Consider the following 13,005-nt stretch of genomic DNA (forward strand, 5'->3'; position numbering starts at 1 on the left):
AGGAAGTGTAAAAAACCAAGATAAAGATACCTGTGCTATCATGCCCTCCCAAAGCCAGAGGCACTAGTTTAAAGGGATGACAATTCTGTATTGTATTTAATTGTATCATCAGTCAACTGTCCATCCTTGGCTTAATTCCTCTTCTGTTAGAGTGCATTTCTCTCTCCCACTCCCCAAGGTATTCTTTTCATGTCTGTTGCCTGTATTTCTTCTCTCCTCCTCCCTGCACCCAAATCGTTATTTCTCTGCACTGTGCTCTTAAAAACTTCTTTTCCATGTTTTATGTCTCTGTGCCTCCCCAATGACCATCCCCCAGACTATTCACTCTGCTCCCATCTGCCCTTTTAGGGTATGGTTTGGTCCACTGCGATGTAAGCGCTGGGCTAGTAGAATGGGAGTTAACAGATCCCGGGTTTGTTAACATAGGGCTTGAGCATCTACACTCATTTGTAACCCCAGGTTAGGAATTGTTGTCCCAGCCTGGGGGGCTCCAGCACATGCATTATGTGGGCTGGAGTCCAAGCACACATCTCAGATTTCCTAGCACCCTACAAAATGTGGCCACTCAAGCCCTTTGTTCATGGTGCAGTGTGGAAAAAACTTGACTGTATACCAAACTTGACTGTCCAGAGCACAAAGAAAGTTGGACCATGAGATTGTGCAATACTTTTGGCAGACTTCTTGGCTTGACTCAGGCTTGAACCCTCCATCCTTGTGGGGTTCCTGATCCAAGCCCTGGATTAGCGTGATTTGTGTGCAGACAGAAAGGAGGTTAGAGGCTTGAGCCTGAGTTCAGACCCTGGGCTTACTCAGCAGTGTAGACATACCCTTAGGAAACAGAGTAGAAACTCATGCCCCCTTACCTCCTGGCTCTCCATCCCCTCCAATGAAACTCCAACCCTTTTGCTCTCTGGCTCCCATTACCCGCCAATGAAAGAAACAGTTCTAGTCTTCAGCTCTGCCTTCCCTCTTGAGAAGCTGCTGCTCTCTGGTTCCCTCTCTGCGGAAGGAGCCTGCTGCTTCCATCCCTCTCTTCCCTAGCCACATGCCCAGATCAAGTCAATTTTTCACATTTTGTATGCTGGACAAGATTTTCAAAGATAGATGTATACATGTACCCAAAACTACTCATGCAGCAGTCAACCTAATTTGCAGAGAGAAGCATGTATGTGCTTCTGAAAGTTTTAGTGCATGCCTGTGCCACAGAGAAAAACATGAAAAGAGTTGACAAATTTTGTCATTCCAAGTTTTAAAAAAAAATCAAACCCATCAAATTTAATCATTTATATTAAGATCTTTTAAAAGCAGTTCCCGATGGCTTCTACATCTCAAGCTATACTTTTCCATGGTGCTTTATGGAAATTTTTGGAAGACTGTTTAATGAACAACTACTTAGCTATATTTACTTATCCATTGTGGTAAAGACCAAATCCAGTCTATGGATTTTCTGTACACCCAAAAAAGTTGCTGATACATTAAACAAATACTCTTCCATAATACAAAGGGAACAGACACCAATTCAGCATACAACAAAGAAATTTCAGAAGCAACGAACTCTGCACATGTACTCCCTAGCCCTGGAAAACTAGCAACCAATATAACAAAAACCAAAACCTCAAAACATGCAGAAGGGAAAACACTTACCTGATTTGGATTGTCCTTGTGACATGCAAGGGTAGTTGAGAATTTTATTTATTTGTTGAAGAACTGCTGGGAAACCCCTTATGCCATCAGAGTGCAGTAGAATGAAGTCGAGTCTGCGGCCTACAAGCAACATTGGATAAGGAAGGGAAAGTAGGGGTTGAGGGTGGAAGACATGACAGAGTTCATTAAAACTCCTTGTTACTATGAAGTACAGTTATTTTAAAACTGGAGAAAGCATACAGGCATTTTTTCCAAATCCCACACAGCTGAACAGAGAAAGGGGAAACCTACCCCTTGTTTCAAGGCTATTATGTAATCGTCTCTCTGCTGTTTCCAACAGCTGTTTGCAGGTTTTCCACAGGTGGCACTGAGTACAAGCTAAGTCAAATGCTGCCATTGCTGAAGGGCTGAGGTCTGCCACAACTTCACTCATAGGATCTGTATGCTCCAGCTGGATGCTGCTAGTCCAAAAGTTTTCTTGGAGAGTAGGGACAAGGCTTCCAGAGGTGGCAAGCAACTTATCAGTAACATCAGAGATGGAATAAAATACCATACCTAAACAATCCAGCAAAACATGCAGTCACTGATTAAACTGAACAAATATTCTATGTCCCATAATGGATAATTCTTTGGTCCTTTACTAATGCAGTTCAGCATCTAGTCAGCTTTTTGGACCACTGCTATACATGGAACAGAGGTTCACATTGAGCTATTCACAAAGATGCTTGGTTAATTTCCCTGAGTGGTTACAGCTAATTTAGAACCCAGCAACATGCCAGTCTGAATAGTTTACTTTGTTCTGACAACATGCACCACCTTGTACTCATCAACATTGACTATCATCTATCATGTTGCCCAGATTTGCAACTTTGTAAGGTTATTCTGAAGTTTCTCAGTCATCTCCAGGTTTTAAAAGCCTAAATAACTGTTACCCATAGATTGCCAGCTCCCTGTTGTTCTAATTTTCTAGGCCATTAATATAAAAAGGCCAGTTTAAATCCTACAAATTAGAGATGGGGAATCTGGCTAAGAGGTGGAAAACAAATAAGGAAGAACAAGAGCTCAGATGATACAGCGGTGACTGTAATATGATTGCTTGGAGGAATAATCATTCAATACTTACCTGCCGCTGCTGCACTCCCAATAGCCTGAAGCGTTGAGCGGCCACTGCCAGATCTCCTAATGCCTCCAATACCATCAGCTGACTGATATGCAATTTTGTGCTCCACTTTTGCGAGCTCCCGCACCACTTCTTGATAGCGTTCCATGAAAACCAGCTCACCATAGCAAGCTGAAGACTCCAGATTAAACACCAAAGCCACCTGTCACAGGTAATAATGAATGCAAGTAATATCATACATCATCCAAATACTGTTTGAAAGGCCACATAACATTTTACTAAACTTTAAAAAAAACCTCAACTGAAAACAAACATGAGTAATTTCAGCCCACGTGGCAATTTTATTCAGAAAGTTATAGATGCCTGAAAACAGAGATTTATAATGGAAGCACTTTTGCAATTATAGCTATATAGCTCTGCTTGCAGGTGCCATTACATTGGATTCACTTGAACAACTAACTTATAAAGATGTTACAAGGCTCCAATACATTGTACATTAAAAGGATGAAGTAGCTAGTCCCATAGTGTAAGTTAGTTCTTATCAGCCAGGGAATACCCTCTAGAATATTCTAAAGTTACATTAGCAACCCACACAACCATCAGGGGGAACATCAGTTAAACCCTGTTCCAAGTCCTGTTAACATCAGTGTTGTACAAACACAATATAGCAAAGAAAACAGATCTGTTAGCCCCAGGAGAGGAAAATAAAAATACCATGTTTGCTAACTGGAATTGTTTAAGGGCTTGACATTTACCTACTGCTGACACAAGGGTAACTATGCAAAAGCACTTGACAATGTCCCTCTCAATCTTAGCCAGACCACTGCACTTTCTTGAGGATTCAACTGCCAAAATACTTTAGGCCAGTTTTTCAGAAAGGCAGCCTGAAAGCTACATGCAAAAATGCACATGCAATTGTAACTGAGTGTGGCAATATAGAGGCACAATTGCATGCACAAGTTGGCTATTTGCACATGTAAATGAGGGGGCTAGGAGTCCATGGCAGACATCTCTGCACATAGACCTCGGGCCTCCTGTTCTGACAGCTTGGCCACAAAACACACCTCCTTCACCTGCTCATAAAGCAAGTGTGTCATACACACCAGTCCAAGCCAACAGCTAGGGGACTACATACTACAACTTGGCATAAACGTGGTGGAGTCATGTTTTTTGGATCAGTGACCAAAAAAATAGCTCAAATACTGCCTCTCATTCAAAAGTGGTGTTTCATACATGGGCTCCTCACTTTCTTCCTCACCCAGCTGGAACACTAAGTTAGGCCCAGGCCTGGCAAAGTCTTTGGAAACTTTGAAAACCCAGGTGAAAAAGAGGGTATTTTTAAAAGAGAAAGAAAACTTCCCTGAGGGTAGTGGCTTAGATGCTTGTTTCCCTCCTGCTGCTGGATTCCCTCTGACACCTGAATTTGGAAAGCATTCTCCCTCATGTGTGTCCTTCAAAACCCAGCTGGCTGACACAGTAGAAATTCAATACAAATCTCCTCAGACATCACCAGCACAGGCTTCCATACAGAACCAGTTTCCAAGTTTTATGTAGCAGTGATCACACACACACACTTACCTGATGGGCTTCTATAAAGTTCCCCCTCAGGATACAGGAGACTAGGAGTGACTCAGGTGGGGAGAGCATCATGGGGATGAGGAGGTTCTGCTGCTGAGGCTTCAGCCTACATTCCAGGTCACTCCAGCCAGACACAGTACTGGTACTTCCCTCTACAAGAAGAAAGAGAGAAACAACATGCTGGGTTATAATGGAAACAAACTTTTCATCAGGCACCAGTGCGTCTCGGCTTTAATATGGAGGTGGGGAATTTGAAGCGGGGTTTACAAACAGCTGTAAGGGGTTGTATTGTCTGCTTTAAGTGACCAACATAAAGCTGGTCATGATTACATATAATGCCTCCCACTGCAAAGAATCCAAAGCACTTTACAGAGATGAGTTCACCCATCACCTGCCTCTGTGGCAGACCCTGTTTAATAGGCACTGCAGCATCACACAACTATTTAGGCCAGAAAATGAAGAACAATTTCAGTTAACAATCCTACTGTTATATTTTTCATGGGATCTTCAATAACTATTACTGATCTGGACCTCAGTTTTATAATTCACCTGAAGGACAGCACCCCACAGAAGCCGACCCTCCCCAAGCATCAGCAGGGACACTGGCCCGGTAGTAACAGAGGGATGAGTCTCAGGTACTGAATCAGACAACGACGTTGATATAGAACTCTAGGTGTTCATTGATGGTCTTCTAATCAAGTGCTGACCTGGTCTATTCCTATTTAGCTTGTGAGATCAGCCAAGATCATAGCCTGAGGTGACAGGCACTCTGTCAAGTAGCAACTGTGACTGCTGATAGGACAAAGAAGCTGAAAGGCAACTTCAGGTCCAATCGACTCTGTATTCCATGGAAAAATACAGAGTTTTTATACAGCATCATTCAGACAAAGCACTCCAGAACAATTCCCAACAGACATGAGTCAAGCAAAAAACCCATGGGCTTGAAAGGTGACGAACCCACACGGCCATCAATGAAGTCAGCATGGCACTTAGATACCACAATGCCAGATGCCTTAGAAAGGTATCTGGGGTCAGCTCAGGCTCTGGATTAGTGTGACTTTATCAGTGAGCTTTTAAAGGCACAACAGTGAGAGTCACAGTTCTAGCTCTTACCACAACCGTAACTCCATCCAAACATACATATTCTGTATTAACACATTAGCTGCTAAACATACGAGATATATATTTATATTGTAATAAGAGGGAGAAGACAATTCGGCGCCCTGGTACCCCAGTGTTTGGAAGAGGGCAGTTGCAGTCCTTTAAGCCTTTTTATGAATTTAAATATTTTATATTCTAACAAGTCTGTGGCCTCCTAGAGGTTCACAATTGTCACTAAGCTGCATTACACAGCCATTTGCAAAATCACAGAAGCAGCAAGAGAATGCTGATCTTCCTGTTCCAAAAAGAACAGGTCCATGGCATTCAACCTAGAATTTCTGTTAAGAGGAGAAAGTCAAAGTCTGATGACTCTATCCTGCACGGAGCAGTGATGTGCACAAACCAATCAGTTAATTTCAGTACTTTATTATATCATTGCATAACGACAAAACAAAGAAATCCTTTCAATGAGATTTAGTACCTGATGTGCTGGTGCTCAATTCACTGCTTGTACTCTCCAGTGATTGACTTGAAGTTCCCTCTTTACAATCTGAAGTGGAAAATAAAAGACAGCATGAGAAATATATCTGACCCAGTCAGGGCAATCAAAGAGCCTCTTCTGGCAAAAGAGCTCAGTGGGGATAACACAGATTATTAGACAAATGCAAGATACCACTGATGTGGTCTTGACATGAGCCATCAGTTAAAGAAGACACTCACTCTCGAACAGAAGAGTGGGCCACCCAGTCTGGTTTCCTGATAGTGGAGAATGTCAGATGATTCAAAGGAAAACTTAACCATTCCCATCCCAAGAATAGTCCTAGTTCTACAATGTTGTTTGAGAGCCAAAAGGGATGTCAGATTTTCTTCCCTGCAAGGTGACCAGTTTAGGTCTTGAGGCAGGAGACTCAAAGGCTACTGTAATTTTTATCTCAGTTTCTATCACTGCAGATGCTATGCTCGTTCATGATCATAAATAGATTGGGAGGGAGGGGAAGAGGGAGGCTTTTTTATTTTTATTTTTTTAAACACAATATCTTGCAAGTTCCCCAGAGTAATCATATGTATAGACAGAATTATTTCCATGTATCAGTTTTAAGTGTGTTGCCTTTTAATTGTGAGGTGGATTTTCGGATGACGACATCTAACCAATGGGTACTGGACTGGGACCAGCCACACTTCACACAGAACACCAATCGTATCTATCTAGGACACTGAGTAGAGAGCTAGAGGAGATAGAGTACTAGGCCAATTTCCAGTCCTGTGAGCCACGCATCTCAAGACACCACCAATTAGTTTCCTATCCAGGTCACATGACATGCATTTGCAATGCAGCCTCCACAGTGATTTCTTAACTCACCCATCCTCCATCTTTGAGTTTGACGGCGCTTCCTCAAGCTGGAGCATCTGGTTAAGGAGAAGTGTCTCTTGGAGGCTGCAAGCTGATGTTCTGAAAGAGTAGCAGTCCTAGTGATTTCTTTAGGAGTCATTATTATACACATACAAATGCACTGACTGGCAACTGGTCATAACAAAAAAAGGCCAGATACATAGAAAGAAACTAGGTGCTTAGTACAAATGGGGATGGACACAAGCCAGTGTGGTCCAGGGCAATGCCCTAGTGAGAAGTTCAGACTCATCTGTCCACAGATGCCAAGGAAGGTTCTGTGATTCCTATCAGTATGCTACTGCCCCTGGGCTCTGCTCAAAGTAATATTTAATACACTCTCAAGAGTCAGGTTTGTTGGAGAAAGGGTCAACACTTCAGCTCCATGAATGTTCTGCTAAGTCTGAGCCCACACAGGCTCCAGAAGACATTAGCACTACACCTCAAGACTGACCTGCACTATCTACTGTTTTCCAAGCCCTGAGCCTCTCTAGAGCAGAAGCTTCCAGCCATCCACATCATGTAGTGACTTTGTGAAGCAGACAAAAGAAAAGGAGAAAACAGTCACTTGCTAGCTACACTAAAGACCAGTGCACTAGCTCACCAGATTAATGAGCTCCTCTCCCACGCGTGCTATAGATCTTTCAATTCAAGGATCACCAAGCTGGCGCTACTGAGATCCCCTTGGATCTTACCTGTATCTCTGTTACTCATCACTACTTTGTATCTCCACTGAGCTTCAGAGAGGTATTTGGAGAACTGCAGCACTCTGCTCCCAAAGACATCTCTATTCACAGAGAAATTCAAGCACTCTACCAACTCCAGCTCCTCATGGGGCACGTTACTCGAATCCCATGGGAGAGAACTCTGAATTTCTTCCAGGTGGTTGAGGAGCATCTTGAGGAAGGCATCCACTGCCAGATCATCCACGAAAAATCCACTGACACCACTGGCAAAATGTTTCAGATCTAGATAGCTCAGCCTGGAGGATTCACAGGTCTCACCACTCAATTCTGCCCGGGGGGCCTGAGGACATCTCTCTGTCTTCCTTTCAGGCTCTGCTGAGTGCTGTGGACTTTCTGAGGTGGAAGACTCTCGGCTGGCACTACCATCCAAGTTCCCAGCACCACAGCTCTTTTTCACAATATTGTCCTCTTCTGCATAGTCCTCGGGCAGGGGAGTCTCTGTGTAGAGGTCACTATAGGAGACAAAAAGCAGGGAGAAGATGTTCTCCAGAAGCTCCAGATGCAGAGGAGCAGGGACACTCCGTAAGAACTGCTGGCACTTGGCAAGATACTGAGGAAAAATAGCTGGACAATCTGTTATAAAAAAATAAATAAAAAACACACTTAAAATTTTTTCCAGGAATTGTTTCCTCCTCCCCTACCCACTTTCTGATTCCACAATGGTGCTCAAAGTTACAAGAATGGGAACCAAGAGAGCCAATAAAGAACAAGATGGCAATGGAATTTTATAAATATCTTTGCCATATCAGTTCAGAGTACTGGTCCATCTAGCTCAATATCCTGCCTCCAGCTATGACCAATGCTAATGGTTCAGAGCTGAACATTCCTCTCCTGATAAAGCATCTAAATGTACAATGAGAGAGCAGGGAATTACTCCTCCCTGACCCAAACAGTGACCATCTTATGCCCTGAGGCCCAAACTCAGATTTATTTCATTTTAGCACATTTCTATAGCTTTAGGCCCCAAGAGAGACTAGATAACCACAACGTTAGCTACAGAAATATCAAGCTCTTTTTAAAAATCCCAGCTAAAATATCCCATTAATACTAACATTTTCCCCTTATAGAATGTTTTTAATCTAAGGATTCTAGAGTGCTTTACAAAGGTGGGTAACTTACACCTAATAGTAATAGATGTAGAAAACAACACTTATCTACCTCACAGACGCTGTGAGGTTTACTTGTTTGTAAGTGTTTTGAGCTCTTTGGATAAAGGAATTATAGATGTTCACAGTGTAATATTAAAATAAATTACAATCCACAGAATCTAGGAACTAGATATGTATAAGTTACTAAACCTAGGTAAGGAGGCCGATCTGCTGGTGGTTCTTTAAGAAGGGTCGAGTCCTCAGGGAGGTCACTGAGAAGGCTGTGCATGCAGTCCTTGCACTTCGAATGACGGTGTGAATTCACAGACAGTGCATAGATTGCGTATTTCATGGCACAAAATGCCCGGAAGAGCACCAAGTTGCATTGCTGACTCAGGAGGCTGGAAACCGGCACTGCTGCAAAGTGAAACATGGGAGGGTAAGTTCTCACATATTTTGAGGGATATTGACTAATTCTAGTTTCTAACAGGTCTTCAAGTTCCCCTCCATCCCTAATTCCTTTTAGGAAAGGAACGTAGGGATTTTACTGACCTCCCTGTACGTATGTTTATAAAGACAGCAAATGTTCAGCTGGAGGGAAACTAAAAAATTATACTGAGGAAGACAGTGAAAACAACTACACAAAAGTAAATACAATTTAAAAAGGAAAAGTAATTTTGCCCCACATCCCTATTAACTTGTCTTGGGTATAGCCTCCTTAGGGGGTACTTGTGATATAGTAGGGTTAAAGTGTTCTGACAGAAGTAAGATTTTCAAATTGAGAGGTGCCCTTTAATTCTTATATTTCAAGTTGTAGACATGCTTCCAGAGAATTAAATACCTCAAATCAGAGTTATTTACTAGACAATTCCACAGCCAATTCCACCATAATTCCGGTCATGCAGGTTCCCAATCTTTGTGTTTTAAGACTCCTCTATCTGCTTTACGCTCTATTCCACCCTGGCTATTGGTAAATTCTCTACATCTCAAATCTGCCTCTTCCTCTCCAATTCTATTTCTAAACCTTTGGTTTTTTTATCTCTTGCTTCAATTACTGCAATCTCTTCCTCTCAGTTTTCTCCAGTTCCGCATCACAACCCTCAATATCCTCCAACATACGGCTATCAAAATCATCTTCCTTGTTTACTATGCCAGCTACGTTGGCTGCTTTCCTTGAAACTCTGTATTGATTTTCACACACACACACATATACATACATACATATATATACACACACACACCCCAACTCTTCAAGCCCCTGGCACAGCTTGGTTCCCATTTCATCTTCTGCCACTTCCTTACATTCTGATAATTCAGGTCATCTTTATGCTCTCTTAGTTTCCTTCTCCATGAGTAGCTCTGCCCTTTCTTCTTGCCATTTCCTATACCTGATCATCGTCCTTGACCCTGTGCACCCCACAATCACTCTTCTCCAGTCACTTCTTATACAGGTGGCCTTCCACAGCCGACTTCCACCCAGCCTTCCTCCATGATATGATGATTTAACAACATATGGAACAAAGAACAGAGAACAAGATCCATACTTGGCAACAGTGGGAAATTTAAGCAAATCTATCCTAGTATAAACATTGCCTAAAGGTCTGTGTGGCTGGATGTGGTTACAACACAGAAGCATTAAACACGTTCAGTATATGGTTTGGCCTTGCAGTGTAGATAGGAAGGAGTTGTGTTGATCCATTTACAATGCAAGGCCAAACCTTACTTTAACCAGGTTGAATGCTAGCATGTTATAACATGTCCTGCAACATGGTAGATTTTCCTTGTGCAGATTTTGTGGCCAAACTAGTTTATGAACTGCTCTAAAGAATTTGTATTAACCTTGCTGTATTATAGTTTGACTCCAACCAAATTGGCTGATCAAAGTTTTAAAACCTAATTTGGGCGCTACCCCACTTGAACAACACTTAAGTATGACTATTAAGCATGATTAAAGGTGACCAATAAAGGATTTGAAGGAAATAAGGGAATTATGCCCTTTTGGGTTTTTTTTCATAGATTCAAGGACTGGAAGGGACCTTGAGAGGTCATCGAGTCCAGTCCCCTGCCCTCTTTATGATAGATACCAGCAGCTTGAAAGGTCTCCCCCACCAATTCTCCCCCCCTTCCCAGCTTGTTTTAGGGGCAGGAAAGGTATCACATACTAAAAATGTGGTCTCTTATCACATTAAAACAGCAGAACTGAATACCGTGTACAAGTCACCACTAGCTCATCAGGGAACCAAACGCACAGGCAGTTTGGCATTTCTGCTTTCAGTACAACTTATGTTCCCTATGTAGATAAATGTATTGGTTTCTAATAGATACTGCATTATTGTACAGTAGTGGTGTCGAACACTACCATTTAAAACAGTGTCACTGCAGTGTTTGGGATCACTACTGTACAACAGAGTAGTATTTTTTTTTTTAATAGAAGGACTGGGCCAGCTCATCTGCCTGCTGGTAGTGCAGCATGGGTATTCATGAACTATTCAAACCAATATACATAATGCCTATGGTCCTGTCCAAACACCGGGAGCTAAACTGCATTAGCTAGAAAAGTGTTTGAACTATGTTAATCAGAGTGCTCAAGCATTGTTTCCAAGCAAACCACAAGCACAGATTTTTTTCTGAGAATCATGCCATAAAACTAAGGAGTTTTACACAAAATAAATCTGCCAGTGTAAGCACAGCCTAAGATCCATCATTGCAGCCCTACTGGTGGTAGCAATGGTAGAGGATGGTGTGTAGACAGTACTCGGGTGTTTTTACCATCCTGTCCTGTAAGGGTATGTCTACACTGCAGCTAAATACCCACTGTTGGCCTGAGTCTGCTGACTCGGGCTCATGGGTCCCAGGCTATAGGGTTGTCTAGTTGTGGTGTAGATGTTCGAGCTTGGGCTGGAGCCCAGGCTCTAGGACCCCACAATGGGGGAAAAGAGTCCTAGAACCTAGTCTCCAGCCTGAACGTCTACACCGCAATTAGACAGCCCCCTCCGTAGCCCAAGCCCCATAAGCCTGAGTCAGCAGACACAAACACCCATTGCTGGCCTAATTGCAATGTTGACATACCCTTCGCCTACTCAGTACAATTAGTCATCGCAGTGATAAAAACGCCAGTCTCAAGTCTGTAGGGATACATCCCCTCTTGCTAAAATAATGGTGGGAGATTTTCAGAAATGCGCAAGGGCAGACACAACCACACAGACTAGAGCAGAGTTTGACTCACATGGCTTTCTAGAAAAAGTCTTCATCCAGACTATTCAAACATAATTTATCTCACTGTGTCTCCGAACACCATTATAACTTAAACACTTTATTTGGGTCCTTTCCACATTGGGAGCAGAAGAGCAACAGCTAGACTAGTCTTTTTTTCCTGAAGCTTCCCACCACTGTAGTTCTGTAGGTGGTAACAACTGCAGGAATGATAGTTTAGGAAAGGTGGCTGCTGGTGTTTTAGCCAGGTGTCACATAACCCATACTCCAGTCTGTGCATTTGACAGCACTTTGTGTCTGGTCAGTTTCATGGTTTTGTTCATGGTCAATTACACTGTCTCATGCACTAAAAGAGAGATCACCCTGATACACTGATCTGAGAGGGAAGCTCAGAAGCATGTTCTTCCCCAGGCCTAGCAGGAGGGTGTTAACAAGTAACAGCAGCAGCAAAAATTAAACTGAGGCAGCAGCAGACAGGTGCATGCACAGGGAGGAAGGGAAGTAGGTGGAAGTCTTTTCATGGTATGTGCTGCTATTTTGGGGCCTACCCAAATTACTCTTTTTCATTGTCATCATCAGAGTAGAAAACTCCATTTTTTTAGGCTTCCCCTCCCCCCACTCTTTCAATTTCAGGATACGCTATCTAAATTTACTCTGTTGGGAAGCTGAACTGTAAAAGAATTCACAGTCACAGCACCCCTTTTAAATGCAAGTCTCTTAATTCACCGCTGAGTTGGAAGAAAAGGGAAGGTTTAATTTTCATAAACTAAGATCTCTAGTTCTGTAAATTCAAGTGAAGTGAAACCAGGGCTAGAATTATCCTTCTGTGCAGCTGCATGACTCAGGCAGATCTACGTGGCCTGAGTCTTCCTGCCCCAGAGAGGTCTCTGATAGTATTTCATCAGCAGACATTTAAAGGTAGAGTCCAGTATTATAACTGAGATTCTAATAAACATCTATCTGCAGAGAGGAGTAATGTACTAAGTTAATGTAATGGTACAGCATCAAAATAAGTCTCAACAACAGGCCTTGAAAGAAAGAAAAAAGATCTTGCTGACTGTGTGAAATAATCACAACATAATTGAAAGAAAAAAAAGGGGGGGGACCCCAGAAGAATACCCCAGATTG

General features: G+C 42.6%; 1 protein-coding gene across 7 annotated transcripts in view; it reads right to left on the reverse strand.

Moving 5' to 3' along the window:
• ZFYVE26 (zinc finger FYVE-type containing 26) overlaps nt 1-13,005 on the reverse strand; it is a 71,962-nt gene that overhangs the window by 44,823 nt on the left and 14,134 nt on the right. For 5 of the 7 annotated variants that reach the window (XM_039535227.1, XM_039535226.1, XM_039535225.1 and 2 more), the window contains 8 exons: nt 8,875-9,081; nt 7,526-8,149; nt 6,804-6,893; nt 5,925-5,993; nt 4,343-4,494; nt 2,768-2,966; nt 1,936-2,199; nt 1,645-1,764 (listed from right to left, as the gene is read on the reverse strand). In XM_039535227.1, coding sequence (XP_039391161.1) covers nt 1,645-1,764; nt 1,936-2,199; nt 2,768-2,966; nt 4,343-4,494; nt 5,925-5,993; nt 6,804-6,893; nt 7,526-8,149; nt 8,875-9,081 — 1,725 coding nt within the window. Of the gene's footprint in view, nt 1-1,644; nt 1,765-1,935; nt 2,200-2,767; nt 2,967-4,342; nt 4,495-5,924; nt 5,994-6,803; nt 6,894-7,525; nt 8,150-8,874; nt 9,082-9,905; nt 9,998-10,052; nt 11,212-13,005 lie in introns of those variants that run through there. The other 2 variants (XM_039535229.1, XM_039535228.1) reach the window with 2 other exon arrangements.

This window comes from Mauremys reevesii, linkage group 4, assembly GCF_016161935.1.
Source record: "Mauremys reevesii isolate NIE-2019 linkage group 4, ASM1616193v1, whole genome shotgun sequence".
Lineage (NCBI taxonomy): Eukaryota > Metazoa > Chordata > Testudines > Geoemydidae > Mauremys > Mauremys reevesii.